A 17912-nucleotide genomic window follows, 5' to 3' on the forward strand; every position below is an offset into this window, starting at 1 on the left:
TTTTGAAAAAAAATCTAATATTTAATACTCCCTTCATCTCATTTTTTTTGCTATTTTGATTTTGCACAAATTTGAAAAAAATTTTAGTTGAATTTTGATTGATTATAAAGTTTTTTTTCTCAAATTAGCCATATTCCAAAATATAATAAAGGTAAGAATTTTTTTTTTACTTTTCAAAAGTGATAATTTTTTGAGATAAATAAAACTATATAAATAAGACATTAGAGGAAGTAATAATCTATTGGGTGGTATCATGTTGAATGCAAATTGTATCTCATTACATGTAGTTTAGCGGACTTTGGATTCTTTTGAGTGAGGAAGGAGGAGACCATTTAGGCGTAGTTATTTGGTCCTGTAAGAGGGAAGGGTCTCCTTTTCGCCATGATTAATTTATGATGGAGGAAACTTCTCTCAGCTAATCAATGAACAAGACTCATAGAAAAATGGATGATTGATTTGAAATAGAAGGCCTGCCTGCTGACTTCTGTTTTTCTATCTCTCTCTATATATTAATATCTTCCTCAGTGCCCCAAACTAATTTTGAGTCTTCTTTGGGAACAAAGCTAGCTAGACAGCAGCCTACTTCACAACCATAACCTTTCACCATTAATAATTTTGAAAGAAGCTCTTGTTTTCAATACCCAAAGAGACAGAGAGAGTAAAAGATGGGAAGGGCTCCTTGCTGTGACAAGGCTAATGTGAAGAAAGGGTCCTGGTCACCTGAAGAAGATGCAAAGCTGAAAGAGTACATAGAGAAACATGGAAGTGGAGCGAACTGGATTGCTCTCCCACAAAAAGCTGGTACCAACTCTTTTTCTTTTTCCTCCTTTTTTTTTTGTCTTCCTGGTGAGTTTGAAGGAAGATGGTAACTGAAACTGTAAAAATTAAAGGGTCCTTTCTTGTTTGTGATCTTGAATGTGTTTGGTTTTTGTATTTAGGTCTTAGGAGATGTGGGAAAAGTTGCAGATTAAGATGGCTTAATTATCTCAGGCCGAATATTAAACATGGAGACTTCTCTGATGATGAAGATAGGATAATCTGCACCCTCTTTGCAAGCATTGGTAGCAGGTATTAATCACCCTTTCTTTTCCAAATAAATGTCCATTTTTGTCATATCATTTCTTTTTTTTTTGCTCTTGTATCTTTTCTAAGATTTTTGTTTCTTGAGAAATTAACACAAGGAAAGACTTGCTTTGTCCTTTCAAGGAAAAACTTGTAGATTCCAAGGATATGCTAGCTTTAGATCATTTTTTTTTCTCTAATTCTGTCCTTGCATGCCGTGTTTAGTTTCTCAAGTGTTGAGATAGAGTTTCAAAAGCAGCTCACTTAAATTTCCTCTAATGGAACTTTACTCATATCATGAACTATAGGTGGTCAATTATAGCGGCTCAGTTGCCAGGCAGGACTGATAATGATATCAAGAACTACTGGAACACAAAGCTGAAGAAGAAACTTTTTGGCATGGTTCCCCAATCTCAAAGAAAACCTCATAACCTTCACCATGCTAGCTCCTCATCTCTTTTTCAATCATCTTCACCTTCATCCCTATCACCATCACCTCTGTTTTCATCACCATCATCAAGATTATTCTACAATTGCAGCAACAACACCTATCACACACCAACTAGATCTTTTTCAGGCTTTGAAGTATCATATTCCTCAAGTTTTTCAAACAGCAGTGCTTCTTGTATAACAGCTGCACCAGTCCTTCAACCACTACAGGAGAGTTTATTGGGTCCTATGCAGCATTATCAGCTGCAGGATGGTCTCCAAATGTTTGGAGGTGAAGCTACTTGTAGTTCTTCTGATGGGAGTTCCGGCAACCAAATGAGTCAGTGCAAAGAATTAGAGTATGAATTTGCTGATGGCCGAGGTAGCAATGGTGCAAATAATGTTGATCAACAAATTGGCATGCACAGTTATTTCTACAATGATCGTGATGAAAACCAGGAGCTCATGGCATCAAATGGGGATGGTGTTAATGGATGGTCAGAGAAGGCATCAAGTGGATTATGGGGTGAAACACCGTTAAATTATGGGCTAGAGGAAATTAAGCAGCTAATTAGTACTAGCAGTTGTAACAGCTTTATTTTTTATGAAAACAAGGCAGAGGAAAAAGTTATGTAATTGATCTGACTATGACTGTCTGTAAAATCTGATGGATTTGAACAGTGAGGGGTGGGAATGGGCTCAAGATTTTCAGATTTAGACCGACTTATGAGCTGAGTGGTGGATTTCTGATGGAAACAGTTTTTTTGACAGTACATGGCAAAAAAGTTTCCTTTGTGCACTTCTTTTTGGGAAATGATGTAATTTGCAAGTAGCCATGGTTTAACTGAAATATTCAGAAATAATTCATTAAATGCCGTGGAAACTAGAGAAGCTATCATCTTTTCAAGGACCAAACTTGAAAACTAAGCATACAACTATTCTAATCCAATTTTTAATTAATTTCCCATTTCTAAATTGTTTTCTTTTAAATGAATTTTCATTGATTAATTTTGAATCTAGTCAAGCCCAAGGTAAGGGAATTTGGATCTTTGTGGATATTATCTCTCAAGGTTTAAAACTGACTTGATGTCAATCTTATTAAACAAGTCTGTCAATTTTATATATTAATAAAATTAATATATACTATTCTATGAAATGCAGGCGCATTAAGCCAAAATTGATATATTACAATAAGTTAAGATGGGATGGTGTGCGTCCCATTATATTATTCTAGGTTACTGGCCAACGTTGATTATTGCATGATTTTGATGAGCTTACGAAGAGTAAAACAATTTAATTTGGTCAATGACTGTGTGATTTGTTAATAAAATATTAGATTTTTAGTTTCATCCATAAGAATTTGATAATCTCAAATAGTAAAAAAATAAAAAATAATATTAATTTAACCTTTTTTTTTTCCTAAATAGAAGCTTGTTTCAATTATATAATAACAAGGGATGAATTTATTTCATCACATTTTTCCTTTTGTAGTGAGCGAACAAAATGTTGAAAATTTTGAGTTTTAATTTGGTTGACAATTAGCAGCAATGCACATGTGAGGCAGGTTTCACTTGTTGATTACCCAATTGATTAGGACCGGGTGCGGCATGGAGAGGCAAAAAGGTTGATTAGCAAATGAGAGAGAAATGATAAACAAATCCAACTGGCTCAGGGAAAATGGATATGCTAACGATGGAAAAATTCAAGGCCATATATATAATGTAAAGTAGGAGAGAATCCTCATGGGGAAGCAGTCCAAAGAGCTCCAAAATCATATGATCTCAGGAAAATGATGCCTTGGGGTTTATCAATTATATTGGCTAAATCAAAGAGAGTGAGTATTTTATTCTTCTTCCATGAGAAACAGAAAACCAAAAATATTATTGAAAAGATGAATCCATTATTGACCTTTTCACCATTTTGTTTTCTTATGCCATTGAATTAGATTTAATGGGTTTTGCCAGCTATAGGCATTGTTTATTTTAAAATAAAAAGTCCGATGGGGTTTTAAAGATATGGGGAAAGACTTTCCAGGAATGTCTGTTTCTAGTGGTGTGTAAAAAAGGTCCAAAGGTGTGGCACCTAATAATCCATGAAATTTTAATCTATCTTGAGAAAATTTTAGATCCAATAAATAATTACAAGTTCTTCATTTACCTTTGATGTTTGGTAGTGATCAGTATCAAATTTCAAGCTCCTACTTAAGTCATTACACATAAATTCCCTTCACAAAGCTTAATTAAATCATCCATCTTGTAGTAAAGCTTGAAGGTAGCTGACCATGCAAACAATTATTGGATCAAGAGGATGAAAAAAAAAAAGAAAAAATATTAAATTTTAATTAGTTCATATAACTACACACATATACTTACATTTAAAAGGTGATTATCCAATCTTAAATTCAAATTTTAACACTTATAATATTTTCCTTTATTTTCAGATTATGATTTTTTTTGTATTAAGAAAAAAAAATCATCATTTTTTTAGCTAAAAAATATCCATCCTTATGATATTTTTTAGCTAAAAAAATAATGTTAGTAAAGAATCTAAATATGCAAATATAAGCTCAACATCTTTTTGCATGGGCCATGAACCCCACACTCAAAAGAAGAAAAAATTTGAAGAAAGTCGAATTATAATTTGATTCTTTCATAATTTTTTAATACAATCAAGGATATTTTTAAGTTTTATTTAAATTTATTCTTTGTTTTTCAAAAGATTTTAAGATTGCACTCTCCGGAACCCTTTCATAAAAAGTTAATAATCCAAAATTTATAAGTACTATTGTCATTTAAGCAAATTTACTGGTCATAACCTAACACATCCAATCATACTTTAATTTTGGGTAAAAATCATACATTTTAATATTGTTGATACATCAGAGAGGCATTGATGTAACCTCTAGTTTCCAAATTGTCCGAATATAATAAGCATGCATATGAAGCCTTTATATATTATAATCTTTAATTTCTAGTGCTTTTCACATTTGAAGTTTGAATTTCCCAACCCTTTTAAAGTTATGAGCATAAAATTCTCAATTATAACATGAAAACAAACAGTTGAACCATTAGAGGGTGTCGACTACCGACAATTAACTAGGATTAAGGTCATTTTTTTCAACAAAAAGATTTTGAGTTCGAGTTCTGTTGATGATCATTTATTGAGATCATTTCGAATTGCAATAACTTCTTTTAGGCTGTCATGTACGATATATTTTACCCTGATTTGAGGAATTGAGCAGCTTATCTACTCTCAAATTTTTTCTTACCAAAAAAAAAAAACTAAGATTATCAAATTTCTTTCTTAGGCTGCGGTGGCAAATTAATTTTTGATCTATAGTACACATTTTGACAGGAAAATGTTAATGCCAATCCAGCCAAAAAAAAAATCAAATAAGTGATATTCCCATCATATGAATTAACATGTGAATCATATGAATGCTTCAATAAATTTCACGTTTTTCTTGATAGATTAATATAAAGTAAATCCAATTTGCGAGATAGTGATACATGGATTAACATGTGAATCAAATTCAATAAATCAATGAAGTTTTATATATGAATGGTTCAACGTAGAGAAATTTAATTAGAATAATCCAAAATTTATTTGTACGAATTGTGAAAAAATACGTTTCAAAAAATCATATGAAAAACAGATTAAACCAAGTAAATGAAGACATTTTTATCGTATTATTACAAAAAAAAAAATTTCCAATAAAGATAAATGGAAAATATTGTTAATTCATTTTTATGTACTTTGCTATGGTAAAATTTAATTTCAAACTGCTATTTTTTTTTAATTAAATAGCATTTTGCAGACCAATATTTATTATGACATAACAATTTGGTCAATCGTAGCTTTTTTTTTCGAAGCATAGAAGACAGAAGAGAAATCTTTAGTTTGTTCAATGCATTCAATGCGACAAAAGGTCATTTCCAGGGTTGAGAAAAAAAGAAAAATCAATGGTCCATTTAAAAGTGTAGTATTTGGTTTTATTTATTTTTCATATGAATATCAAATGTTATAACTCGATTCAATTTAATTTTTCAGTTGTGAAATGAAAAATTAATTTAATCAAAATTGAATTATATTTTTATTATTTTTATATAATTTAAATTTTTATAAATAAAAATAATTAGTTTATATTTAAATCCTTTTAAATATGTTAAAAATAATAATTTTTTAAAAAATATAATTCTAAAAACCAATAACCAAATCAATAAAATTTAATTCAATTTTAAATAATTTTATTTAGAATGTTTTTTAAAAATTCAAAATTTTATATGGTAATCAAAATAATCAAATCAAAACCACATACAACCTAATTATTATCGCTCATGTCGCATTCCCTTTGTTTCTTTATTCACTTTTTGGGATGAAAATAATTTTTTTTTTTTGAAATTACAAGTATTAAATAAATTTTTTATATACCAATATTAAATAAATTACAATCACAATCAAATATTAAATTATATAAAAAAATTATTTCATAATCAATTAATAAATTAAAATATAATTAAACTTATTCAACACTTAAAAAAAATCTCCAATAGATAGTTCGTATACTAATGCCACAGGGGCTTAAGCTATGGTTTGGGCGGAAACAGCGGCCCCTGGAAGGCCCTACTTTGGTGCCCTTTATTTCACGATATGAACGTTGAAACTTTGGACAAACAGCATTTCCCAAGAATTGATACTATAAAATTAATGATTAAAAGGTAAAATGCCTACAAAATTAGCACTTAGCAATAAAGTAAAGTAGGGAATCACGTTTACACTAGATTATGGAAATGAATACCAAGAAAAAGATGAGCTGAAATTGAAAGGTTCAATATTAAAAGTCATTTCTTTGAAAGTGTGAGTCACGGGTTCATATTAATTAACTCGACTTCACAGTTAGTCAATGGCTGGCTGCTGCTCTAGAACTGATAAGAAAGATCATATTTGTTTGGCCGGGTGCTAAAACAGAGGAAGATCTTTGCCTTTTGGAGGTCTTCAACTTTTTTTCACATTGCAACAAAAGAGGTTGTCTTTGTCACGGGTCGAGATTTAAGCTTTGAATTCGTGCGATTTCGAAACTCGATTATTCATCCTTTCGACGTTTTAGATCAATCTTCTTATCACGGTTCACATCTTTGTAAGGTTTTATCCGCTCTGATCCTCCTGACCTCACGGTTTTATCCTACAAAAAGCGTGAAGAATTGGTGTGAATCTTTTTTATATCTTAGTAACCTTCATATTATGTTTGATGTGAGATTCAAGGCTTTTCTTTATGTTCGTGACATTTTTCCTCACCTAACCCCATGACGCCCTCGTTACGGAGGTTGATCACCCTGACTACCTCCCTCGAGGCACTTGGCATGGATCGAACGGTTTAGGGTTGGCTCTGATACCACTTGTCACGAGTCGAGACTTAAACTTTGAACCCGCGCGGCTCCGGGACCAGGGCATTCATCCTTCCGGGCCAGATCAGCCTTCTTGCCACGGTTCATACCCTTGTAAGGCTTTGTCCCGCTCTGACCCTCCTGACCTCACAATTTTATCTTACAAAAGGCGTCTTTAAAAAAAGATGTCTCACAAAAAAGAAGTAATGTGAACCCTTTTATACCTCAGTAACCCTCTTATTATGTTCAATATAATATTCATGATTCTTCTTTAAGTCCGTGATATCTTGTCCACTTTTGGGGTGAAAAGTTTCAAACAATGGAGGTATAATTAATTGCATGAGTTGATTTTCTATTCGATAAAGTTTTTAAATTTTACAAAAAATGTTAGAAAACTTACATGCAAATATTTTTTATATTTTTAATTTATCTTAAAAGACATATTTGGTAAAATAATTATATTCCACTTATAATATACAGAATTTTATTATTGTCAAAAAAAATTTTAAGTGAAGCAAATTATCTTATTTGAATTTATAGATCGATCATCCATAAAAATATAATTAATAACTGAAATAAAACGTAAACTTTAAAAGTATTCTATTCTTATCAATTTAATCAATCTGGTTAGCATATATCAATAGTTTTTTTAATTGCATACACCAATGGACTTACATTGGATTTTTTACTTGCATATACCAATGTCAGTGTTTTATTTATTCTTCCTTTATTTCTTCTAGTATTGGGTTTAGGGTGACTGTTTCTTCAGGGTAAGTAAGGAACTTGGCAGACTTGGCTCTATTGGTTCTTTCATTAAAGAAGCATAAATAATCAGTACAAGAGTTATATTCAAGCAAAAGAAAAAAAATTACCATATTTAACTGTATATGGATGATTCCCTACATCATCCGACATTGACAATTGACATGGAAGCCTAACAAAAGACAGACAAAAATAGTAGTAACATACACCAGCTAATAGCCTGCAACTGTTTGTCACCATGTTATAGACGTAACCATTGCTTTACCTGGCTTTTGAATATTCTATGATCTGTACAGTTTACTATATAGGCCAAAAAGGATCAAGAAGAAAATAATTTAATGGTTGCATCATATTATGAAATGAATAAAAAGGGATTTTGAGAATCTTAATAGTACTGCATTTTGATGTAATCTGATTATGTTGACCATTGCAAATTCTGCATATCTGATATGGGATATGGCATTATTCGTAGGGTATAAACAGAAAACTGAGAATAATCAATTGGATATTAATAATAAATTCCCAAACAATGATGGGGTCAGTGACTTGGAATACAACATTCAGTTTTGTACATAGGAATACAACAATTTTATGTACAGAATGCACATAGGATTTATGAATACAACAAGTGATGGTTAGAAGAAAGTGATGAATTATTTACAAAAAATCCCATTGCCAATAAACCTTCTCCACAATCCCTCCACCACTCCTTACAGCAAGGTGAAGTGTATCAGAAGCAGGGGGAACACCCCAGAGATATGGCACGGCAACCTTCATGGTAAGCTTTTCATGTAAACCACCTTTGCTGGCCTTCTCTGCCGCAACAACCTGAACATTATCAATAGGCAAATTTCAAAATTACAACTACACGGGAAGGTCAATCCTCAAAAAGATTCACTGCACCATGACCATACCAATGCAACACACAACAGAAAGAAGTATACTGCCAAGCTTGTAAGAGAACCGTTTAAAAAGGCAGATTTGAAACAGTATTTCCGACGTCAACCAAGAGATTGAATAATAACATATTGCTTTGGATTCACAGTATAAGAAGATACTAAAAAGGAAGATCACTGAAACCTCGTGGTGCTACTTGGAAAACTCAGCAAACACATTGTCATTGTTTGTTCAGTAATTAGATCGCTGATTAAATCCGAAAATAGGGAGTCAAAAACCACCAATTGTAAACTAATAAGTTGCTTAGGTTGCTGTGTGGGAGTCAAGGGAAAGGTCCACTCATAAAAGTTCCAACACAAACCAAAAAACTATTGTTTTAATTGGTAAAGTTTATAGGACTTTAACGGAATTTGGAGTTATCTTTATATAAGTAAACAAGGTCCCTGATCAAACAAACAAACAAAAAGATCATTTACTCCCTGTTTCAGCCACTAGTCGACTAGTTCCGTCAAGCATTCAAGATACTAACTAAAACTTTCCTCTGCTAAATGTCAGTGCTAAACATTAACATAAACTATGCACCCTGATTAAAAAAAGGAACAAAGAGCTAAAACTGAAGATATGGTGATAAGTTCTTGAAAGTTGAGGCTGTGTGATTAAAAGATGATTTTTTAAAGTTTAATGTAATATTTTAAACTATGATTTTCAATTCAATATCTTCATGTACGCAAAAATGCAATATAGTAATAATTAAAGAAAAGATGATGCTGGTACAATGCTGCATACCTCCCCACCATGCTCTAAAACCGTATCTTCTACAACATCACTAAGCATCTCAATGGAGCGACAAAAGCCAATGATACAAAGCCTTCTACCCATGTCAAGTCCCTAGATTGACCAAATCACGAAAGTGTAAGTCATTTACAATTGAAACATCGAGTTTATGACACAATAACAGCAGCATACAAGTTCCTTACATTTGTTGCCGCAATGTCAAAAAGAGCACCTAGACATAAGCCTTGGTTGGGATCCATGTAATCACTCTCTTGAAACCGTTGAAATCTTTGAGAAGTTTTTGATTTTCCCCGTTTCTTCTGCCCAAATAACAAAATTCTTCAGCCAACTAACACCAGATTCTAAATGATGCACAACATAAAAAATAATAATAATAAATAACAGAGTCCCATATACCATCAAAGTTCGAAATTCCATTTTCATTTGGTCAATAAAGCATTGATCACTCTGAAATATTTGAACAATGAAAGGTTTATAAATGAGTAATAACAAGATACTTGCATCTGCAAAAGTTATACGCCGTGCAACCATTGAACCTCCTATTTGAATTAGTCCATCTGCTGTGAACAAAGTGACTCTCTCCTCTTGAACCCATTCCACGTCTGCAAATTTGAATAAATTACAAACAATTTTAATAGTCCATCAACATACAATCACAATGAAACACTTACAAAATTTCATCTTTAACTTAAATAAATTAACCTTAACACCTACGACCCTTTAATCAGTTCAATTAAATCATCTAGTTTGTGACATAAAAGAAGAAACTTTAATCTATAAAATATATATGTTACCCCTGTTCCATTGACTGCAAATTTTCGATTTTTATGAAAAAAATGGCAAAAAAACTATATTTAACGATTTGGGTATGAAACATTTTGGTATGAATCATTTGATTTGACTATTTTAAACCAAGTCAACAAAGAAAAATATGGAGAATTAAGGATGGTTAAAGTGAAAAACATGGGTTTTTTCTTCTTTACCGCTGTCACCAGGGGACCAAGGAAAGAAACCAAAAGAATCGTCACTAAAGAAGCTGCCGGAATCTGAAGCCTTGGAAGAGAGACGAAGGAAACGTGAGGGACGATTAGAGAATCTGAAGGAAGTTGGGAGAAAAGAATGGGTTTCTCTCCCACGAGAAAGGGAAGGAAACGAAGAGAAAGAAGAGACAGTAGATGTTTTAGCCATTAAAGAGATTTTTTTTTTTTCAGAAGAGGGAACCTATGGGAATTGAAGGAACAGTTTTTATCGGAGGGGAAAAGGAAAGCGAAAGAGAAAGGAAAGAGTTTCGACGCCACATATGTTAAAATGGACAAGTGGCGTAAGGGAATGAGCTCTTTTGGTTTCTTATTAAGCTGGGAATCCGGGTTTGAAACGATTGGTCTATAACTTCTCTGTACCTTTGTGTTTCTTTGGTCGGTGAAATTTGGTTCTTTGGGGAGAAAATTTATTCACAGGATCTTTATTTTTGGATTTAATAATCTTAATGGAATTTTTATGGCGTTAAATGGAAATTCAATTGGAGTATCTTTGATGGGCTTTGTGTTCCTGTGTTCCTTGGACCTTCAACGTGTTGGTGTGATAGGTGTGATAGACTAAATTTTCTCTTAACAAAGTAATAGGTTGTGCAGCACTTAAATGGATATTTTCCACCTAAGTCAATTAAAATAGTTCAAAATTTGAACAATAACAAGCGAGTTATAAGTTAATTTCAATGATACATAATGATATATTAAGACTTAATTAGTACACACCAGCTCGACTTTTGGTGCCTTTAAAAAAAATATTTTATTAATAATAATAAAATCACAACGATTATAAAAGGAATTCAAGTTTTTTATCATTGTTAGGGTCAGAAAGATAACCCTAGATGGGTGGTTTAACACATATCTTAATTAGTAAAGTAATTCAACAATCCATCAACCACTCACTATTTTTAAAAAGCAAAAAAGCTTTTATAAGAATACTATCATGAACTATTATAATGTTTAAAATAAAGACACTTTTTTCTAGCATCTAAAATCTACCTCCCATTGGCTTTTCTATTCGATCTTGGCCTCATGCAAAAGTGGATCATAACATCTTATGCCTGATTATGACCCTATACAAAGTTGGTTCATGACACTTTCCCCTGTTTAGTTTGTCGGCATCCTCATTGACTTGATAGCTTAAAATTCTTTAATCTTCTATTTGAAAGCTCGTAGATCATGTTCTCTCTCCCACCTGATCTCTTTTAGTCCTAAGCCCTCCCACTTGACTAAGTATTTTCGGATCAATCTTTTAGAAATTATTTTTATCAATCTTTTAGAAATTATTTTTATCCTATTAGCTAGAATTTCTTCCACTTTATGTTCTGATGGCGATTTCATACGAATGGCGGCTCTGGTGGCTTTACTACGGCTTACATTTGATGGGTCTACATAATAAGGCTTTAAGTTACTCACATGGAACATTAGATGCACATTCATCCATTTTGGTAGGTAAATCTTGTATAAGGCATTTTTTACTTTGGAAAGAATTGTCATTAGACCTTTATATTTGTGCACCAACTTACGATCCTATTTTTGTAAGAACCTCGTTTGCTTAGGCACTAACCTGATAAACACAAAATCACCAACCTTAAAGTCCTTGTTTTTCAACCTTTATCCGTCTACTTTTTCATGTGCTTTAATGCATTCTCTAAGTACACTTGGGTAATTTTTGTGGTTTAGCTCCATTCTTTGGTAAGGTTAAAAGCTCGAGGGCTTTTTCCTCGATAAGGTTCAAGCGAGGTATGAGGTAGCTTCAATTGTTGCCCTATGACCACTTTAAAGGGGCTTTTGTTTGAACTGATACTTTTCTTGAAATTGAAGCAAAATCGAGCCACATTTAACAATGGAGGCCAATTCTTTGATTTGCTTGTATTAAGTGTCTCAGGTATTCTCTAGCAATCTATTAAACTGTTTAGTTTGGTCATCAGTTTACGGGTGATAACTGAAAAAGATATTGAGTTGAGACCCTAAAATCTTAAAAAGTTTTTTCCAAAATGACCTAATAAATCTCGAATCTCTGTCACTGATAATGCTTTATAAGATACCTTAATATTTGATCACATTCTTGAAGATTAGGCTAGTCGAGTCTTTCATAATGTAATACTTTTGTGCGAGGGTGAACGTGGCATACTTTGAGAAATGATCACTCACTTTTAATATAGACCCAAATTCACCAATTCTAGGAAGGCTTACTATGAAGTTGAAGGAGATATTTTTAAAAGGTCTAGTAGGCATGGGTAATGGTTCAAGTAAGCCTACTGGAATCTTCTTTTTAACCTTGTCTTGTTTACGAATGAAACAAGTCTTTGTGTAGTCTATCACATCTTGTCACATATGGGACCAATAGTAGCCTTGATTTAATATGACAAAAGAGCATTGCCAACCAAAATGCCCAACCTAAAGTGTAATATGGCATTCTCGCATTAGTATCTATCTTAAGCCCCTTGCTCTTAGCAAAAACAACCATATACCTTTTATCACTAAAACCCCACTCTCTACCAAAAAATATTTATACTTCCCTTTTTCTCCCAACTTTATGATGAAATTGGCTTATGGATTTTTCTTTAAATTTTTCTCAATTAACTTACAAATATTTGTTATAACCTTACTAGCTGACATCAGGGCAATCTTCCTAAAAGCTGCACATAATGTCCCATTTACTTAACGTATATGCCATTTGGTTAGTTTTTTTAGCTTTGTGCTTGAAGCAAAAATCAAACTTAACTAAAAACTTTTACCATCTAGCCTGCTTGGCTATAAGCCTCGGTTAAGTGAGAAAATAACTAGCCTTCGTATTATCAGTCTTGACAACAAATTAGAAACTCAGAAAGTAGTGCCGTCATGCCCTTAAATAATGAATCACCGTTAAGAGCTCCTTTCTTGAGCCATATATTTCTTTTTTACTTTACTCAATGTTTGACTTTCCAAAACGATTCGATTGGATGCCACTCTTGCAAAAGCACTCCTTCAATAGCAAAATCTAATGCATTTGTTTGAACTTCAAAAGGCTTCCTAATGTTGGGAAGAACTAAGATATGATCTTTCATCATGGCTTTCTTTAGACCCTCAAAAGTTTCTTGCCATTTGCTTGTCCAACACTATTTATGTCTTTTTTTCAATAACTTAGTTAGAGCTGTTATTCTATAAGAATACTCTTCCATAAATCTTTCTTCAAATCCACTTGAATATGGCCCTGTTTAATAATATGGCCTAAGAAATGTGTACATGTTTGTGCAAATGCACACTTCTCTCTTTTGGAACACAAGACGTAAACACTTATGATATTCCTCCAAGGTAAAATTATAAACCACTATATCATTTAAGTAGATTACTACGAACTTGTCAAAGTAATCATAAAATACCTAGTTTATCAAAGTACAAAACGTGGCAGGGCCCTGTAATCCGCACACAATCATAAACTCCCAGCATGTTTTCTTTAAAATAGCATTGTCGCCCCAAAAAATATTTTTGATGGCCTGATGAATCCCGTTTATAGTAGCTCATCTAATTATTTTTTTTAGTTCGACCAATTCTGGTGGAGCCATTTGACAAAGACCTTTAGCCAGATGTTTAACTCTTGGAAGAAGTTCGATTTCATGGTTTACCAATCATCGAGGAGATAGAATTTAGGCAATTGCTCAAGCATTTTGTTTTCAAACTCTTTCAACATCTTTTTCACACTATTGGGCACTCGTTCTAACCTTGACTCATCTTTATAAATCGGTATGGCCACGTAAGAGGGCTCTCATTTCTTCATTCCTTTCTTAAACTAAAGTGTTAATATTACTTTCTTCCTACTCTTATGGAGGATTGTGGTAGGCACCATACACTAACATTTCCTCATGAGCACTAAGCAACTGGAGACAATAATGGGGATCACCTAAGCCACTATCATAAAATTCAATCCTAAGACAACATCAAAGTCATCCGTGAAAGAAATCGTGAAGTTTATGCCTCATTTCCATGGCCCAAGCTTGGTTATCACATTCTTGAAGTTTTTACTGATCGCAAAAGCTAGCAAGTTTATCACTTTCATTTACCCATAGTTCTAGTAACCTTATGACAACACATTTTAGCCTTTTTAGATGTGATGAAAGTATCGGTTGCATACATGCTACTATGACCTTTGTTGTCTTACTATTGAGCACCACTACTACATATATGAAACCTTTCTTGGGCTCTTTCTTTATCATGCTCAGTTGAGATTGGAGGGCATTAAGAAACATTATGGAACCCATCCTCATAAGCTCATCTTTAATTTTTTCAAGTTTGGGAGCATTTGGGATAATTCTTGGGAAAAGGTTATTAAAATATTAAAGGCACATTTATGCAAGCATTCAACCACCTGGTGCAATCCTTAACATAAAAAGCAAGCTAATGGTTGTCTGGGCTTGAAGTTTGATGCATTGTTTGTCTTGGTTTGAGGAAGTCTCTACCAGAGGCCTCTTATCCGCTCATTCACTTGATAGTTTATCTAATCAAGCCATCTTTTCTCCATTCTTAAAATTGAAATTGCTATTACCTAATGAAAGGTTCTTTCACTTCGATGGACCATTATTATAATCATTAAGACGTTTGATGATAGCCATAGTAGTGGTTACATCTTGTCTTCATAATTTCTTTCTAGCCTAAGGTTTAAGGCCTTCAAGAAAATAAAATATCTTATCTTTTTAGACATGTCCATAATATCCAACATTAGGTATAAAATCTCTTTACAAACTCCTACATCGTCCCTATTTACACCAATTTTTGAAACTTCATTCAAACCATATACTCCACAATCTAAGGAAAAAATTGATTTTTTAGCTTTTGTTTTAAATCTATCCAAGTTTTAATAGGGCACTCATCATTAACAAATTTTGAACACCATCATAATTTGGCATCCCCAACAAGATATGTTACAGTAATGGCAACCTTATCTTCATCTGAGTTTGTGTACATGGCTCAAAAGTATATTTCATGTCAAACAAGAAATTTTCAAACTCTTTGACGTCTCTTACTCTCTTGAAGCATCAAGGTTTTAGCACTTTAGCCTTTTTCTCTTTTTTTATAGAGCTAAAATCAAATCTGGTTATAGTCAACTGTAGAATGCTAACTTAAGCCTTGAACTCCTCAAATTCTTTTTAGATGATGCTTATAAAGTCTCTTGTCTTATCAGTTAAACCATTCAGAATATCAAATAGCTCCCGTTAGACTGCCTCGACTCTCTCAATCGATCATGAATTACACATGAGCTTTTAAGGTGACCTTAAGTTTTTCAATCCTTTGGCGATCCTCCAATCCACCACCTAATGTAACCATATTCACTTTAATTCTAGCACTTCTCAACCGTCTTTTGATATCACATATCACAAACTAAGATTTTTCCATGAAGCAATAACCTGTGCGACACTTGAATGGATGTTTTCCATACAAATCAACCAAGATAGCTCAAAATCTGAACAAGCAACAAGTAAGCCACAAGTTAATCTCAATGATACGCAATGATACATCAGGGCCTAATGGATGCACACTAGCTTGACCACCTGTCCCTCAAAGAAAAAAATGTTTTATTAATAGCAATAAGATTACAACTTACAAAAAGAGCATCGAGTTTTTCCACCATCGTTAGGGTTAAAGGGGCAGCCCTAAATGGGTGGTTTAACATGTACCTTAATCAATGAGACAACCCAATAATTCACTGACTGCTAACTCATTCTAAAGAGTAAAAAAGCTTTTATAAGGATGCTATCATGAACTATTATAATGTTTAAAATGGAAACACTTTTTTGTAACACATAAAATTTATCCTTTGGTCCTCTACCCAATCATGGCCCTATACAAGGGTGGCTCATAACATCCTATGCTTGATCATGACCCTATACAATGGTGGCTCTTAACATCCTATGTCCGATCATGACCTTATATAATGGTGGCTCATAACATTCTATGCTTGGTCATAACCCTATACAAAATTAACTCATGACACTTAGGTTGTTTTTGTCGATCTCATCTCAAGGCAATTTAAATATTGCTGAGGAGAGATGAGAATGACAAGATGGCTAAAGCTCTAACCAAATCACAATCTAAAAGCTCAAGAAGCAAGAAAATGGTCTATCAATAGCATTTCATAATCATCTTTGTTCTACATACATGAGGAAAAAAAAAAGATATTGGAACCATGATTTGCTTTTTCCAAGAAATGATAAATAAGTGCATATATGGAAGATTCATAATCAGAATTGCAAGTTGCTACAAAAGTTTCACAAAGTAAAAAACGAGTACGAGTAGTCAATTGGTATATAAACTACCATTATTACACTATTATATATATATATATAAATGTATGTATGTGGTTATCATTCACATAAAAAGAGGTTACAATAAAAATGGGAACCAACATGAATTCTTTTCTATGTTCTTTTGGTTGTTTATTATAGAATTTTTTAATTTCTTTAACGGGCTTAATTTTGATTATTTAATCAATAATTTTATTAAATAGGAAATATGTTTGTAAAGTAAAACTCTCTAATTCTATATATATAAAAACTCTTTAAATTGAGTTAATTATACACAAACACAAATCTACACAGGGTCTTTAGAAGATAATTATCTCTTTTAACTTTTAAAATCTATTAAAAATATATTAAAAAAACTTTAAATTTTAATAAAATACTAATTTTCTTTCACAAAAATTTTAATGAAAATAATAGTTTTGCCCTCACAAAATTAAAAATTTTAATGAAAATAGCAATTTTGCCTAGAGATAACAATAGGTAGAGAGTATAGAACGGTTAGAGTATTCTCCATCTCCATTTTTAGATTTTTATATTGTACACATTCTCATACTCATACCCAACAGATATTTCAAATTTATCTTAGTCCCAACGGCTATTTAATAGATATGGGTAATCTTATACCTATAACTTTTAAAAAAATAAAAACCAAATTTATTTTTTATCTTTTTTATTTTTATCTTGTATATTTACGTAATTTTTTTATAAATATATATTAATATATATGTTTTAATAGAAATATATTAGTTTTAATTAATTTAAAATAATAATTTATATTATTTAATAAAATTTTATTTATTAAATATATTTAAATATATATAAAAAGTATGGGTACAAGGTGAATGCGATATTATACATCTTTATTTTCGTATTCGATAAAAAATTTAAAATCATACAAATCCCAATCCTTACAATTTAATGTCCATCCACGTACCCATTTGGATAAAAATAAAATTCCCCATTAAGTATAAAAAAAATTGACATCTCTAATTTTGGCCTCATAAAATTAAAAATTTTAATGAAGACACTACTTTAATTTCCCTAGTTAAATTTATCAAAATTTAAAAGTTTTAATATAAATCTTTTTTAGAACCATCAACTTATTTTCACGTTTTATTCTTGTATAAGAAATATGTATCCTTGCTAAACAAGGTTTAAATTCCTAAATAAAAAATCAAAGTTATTGATTATTCTATAGTCTCAACTAAGAACTAGCTTAGTATTGATGTTGTAGTTGAAAAAAATTTGAGTTCAAAAACATATATTTAAAAAATACA

General features: G+C 32.0%; 2 protein-coding genes across 4 annotated transcripts; one reads left to right on the forward strand and one right to left on the reverse strand.

Moving 5' to 3' along the window:
* The first annotated feature begins 126 nt into the window (after nt 1-126).
* LOC111311027 (uncharacterized) lies at nt 127-2290 on the forward strand. The gene is made up of 3 exons (XM_022910402.2): nt 127-801; nt 939-1068; nt 1371-2290. Exons 1-3 carry the CDS (start codon nt 666-668, stop codon nt 2125-2127), a joined length of 1023 nt encoding a protein of 340 aa, XP_022766137.2. The 5' UTR covers nt 127-665; the 3' UTR covers nt 2128-2290.
* Nucleotides 2291-8113: 5823 nt separating this feature from the next.
* LOC111311028 (D-tagatose-1,6-bisphosphate aldolase subunit) lies at nt 8114-10654 on the reverse strand. Of its 3 annotated transcripts, none has more exons than XM_089760311.1 (5): nt 10313-10654; nt 9726-9931; nt 9512-9625; nt 9321-9422; nt 8114-8465 (listed from the first exon to the last, which is right to left on the reverse strand). In XM_089760311.1, exons 1-5 carry the CDS (start codon nt 10515-10517, stop codon nt 8295-8297), a joined length of 798 nt encoding a protein of 265 aa, XP_089616437.1. In that variant the 5' UTR covers nt 10518-10654; the 3' UTR covers nt 8114-8294. The 3 variants fall into 3 exon arrangements, with proteins under 3 accessions (XP_089616437.1, XP_089616433.1, XP_022766138.2); XM_089760307.1 differs by having other exon boundaries at nt 9512-9628; nt 10313-10653; XM_022910403.2 differs by having other exon boundaries at nt 9512-9628; nt 9831-9931; nt 10313-10650.
* Between the last annotated feature and the right edge of the window lie 7258 nt (nt 10655-17912).

This window comes from Durio zibethinus, chromosome 1, assembly GCF_047325235.1.
Source record: "Durio zibethinus cultivar Kanyao isolate XHJ-2024 chromosome 1, ASM4732523v1, whole genome shotgun sequence".
Classification (NCBI taxonomy): Eukaryota; Viridiplantae; Streptophyta; class Magnoliopsida; order Malvales; family Malvaceae; genus Durio; species Durio zibethinus.

Excerpts from the sequence above, each read along its gene's own strand:
- LOC111311028 (XM_089760307.1), bottom strand. The coding sequence starts at position 10,517 with ATGGCTAAAACATCTACTGTCTCTTCTTTCTCTTCGTTTCCTTCCCTT. Across the intron at positions 9,629-9,725 it reads TGGAATTTCGAACTTTGATG|AAGAAACGGGGAAAATCAAA; the intron begins GTATATGGGACT and ends TTATTTGGGCAG. Across the intron at positions 8,466-9,320 it reads TTTTAGAGCATGGTGGGGAG|GTTGTTGCGGCAGAGAAGGC; the intron begins GTATGCAGCATT and ends GATAATGTTCAG.
- LOC111311027 (XM_022910402.2), top strand. The coding sequence starts at position 666 with ATGGGAAGGGCTCCTTGCTGTGACAAGGCTAATGTGAAGAAAGGGTCC. Across the intron at positions 802-938 it reads TGCTCTCCCACAAAAAGCTG|GTCTTAGGAGATGTGGGAAA; the intron begins GTACCAACTCTT and ends TTTTGTATTTAG. Across the intron at positions 1,069-1,370 it reads TTTGCAAGCATTGGTAGCAG|GTGGTCAATTATAGCGGCTC; the intron begins GTATTAATCACC and ends CATGAACTATAG.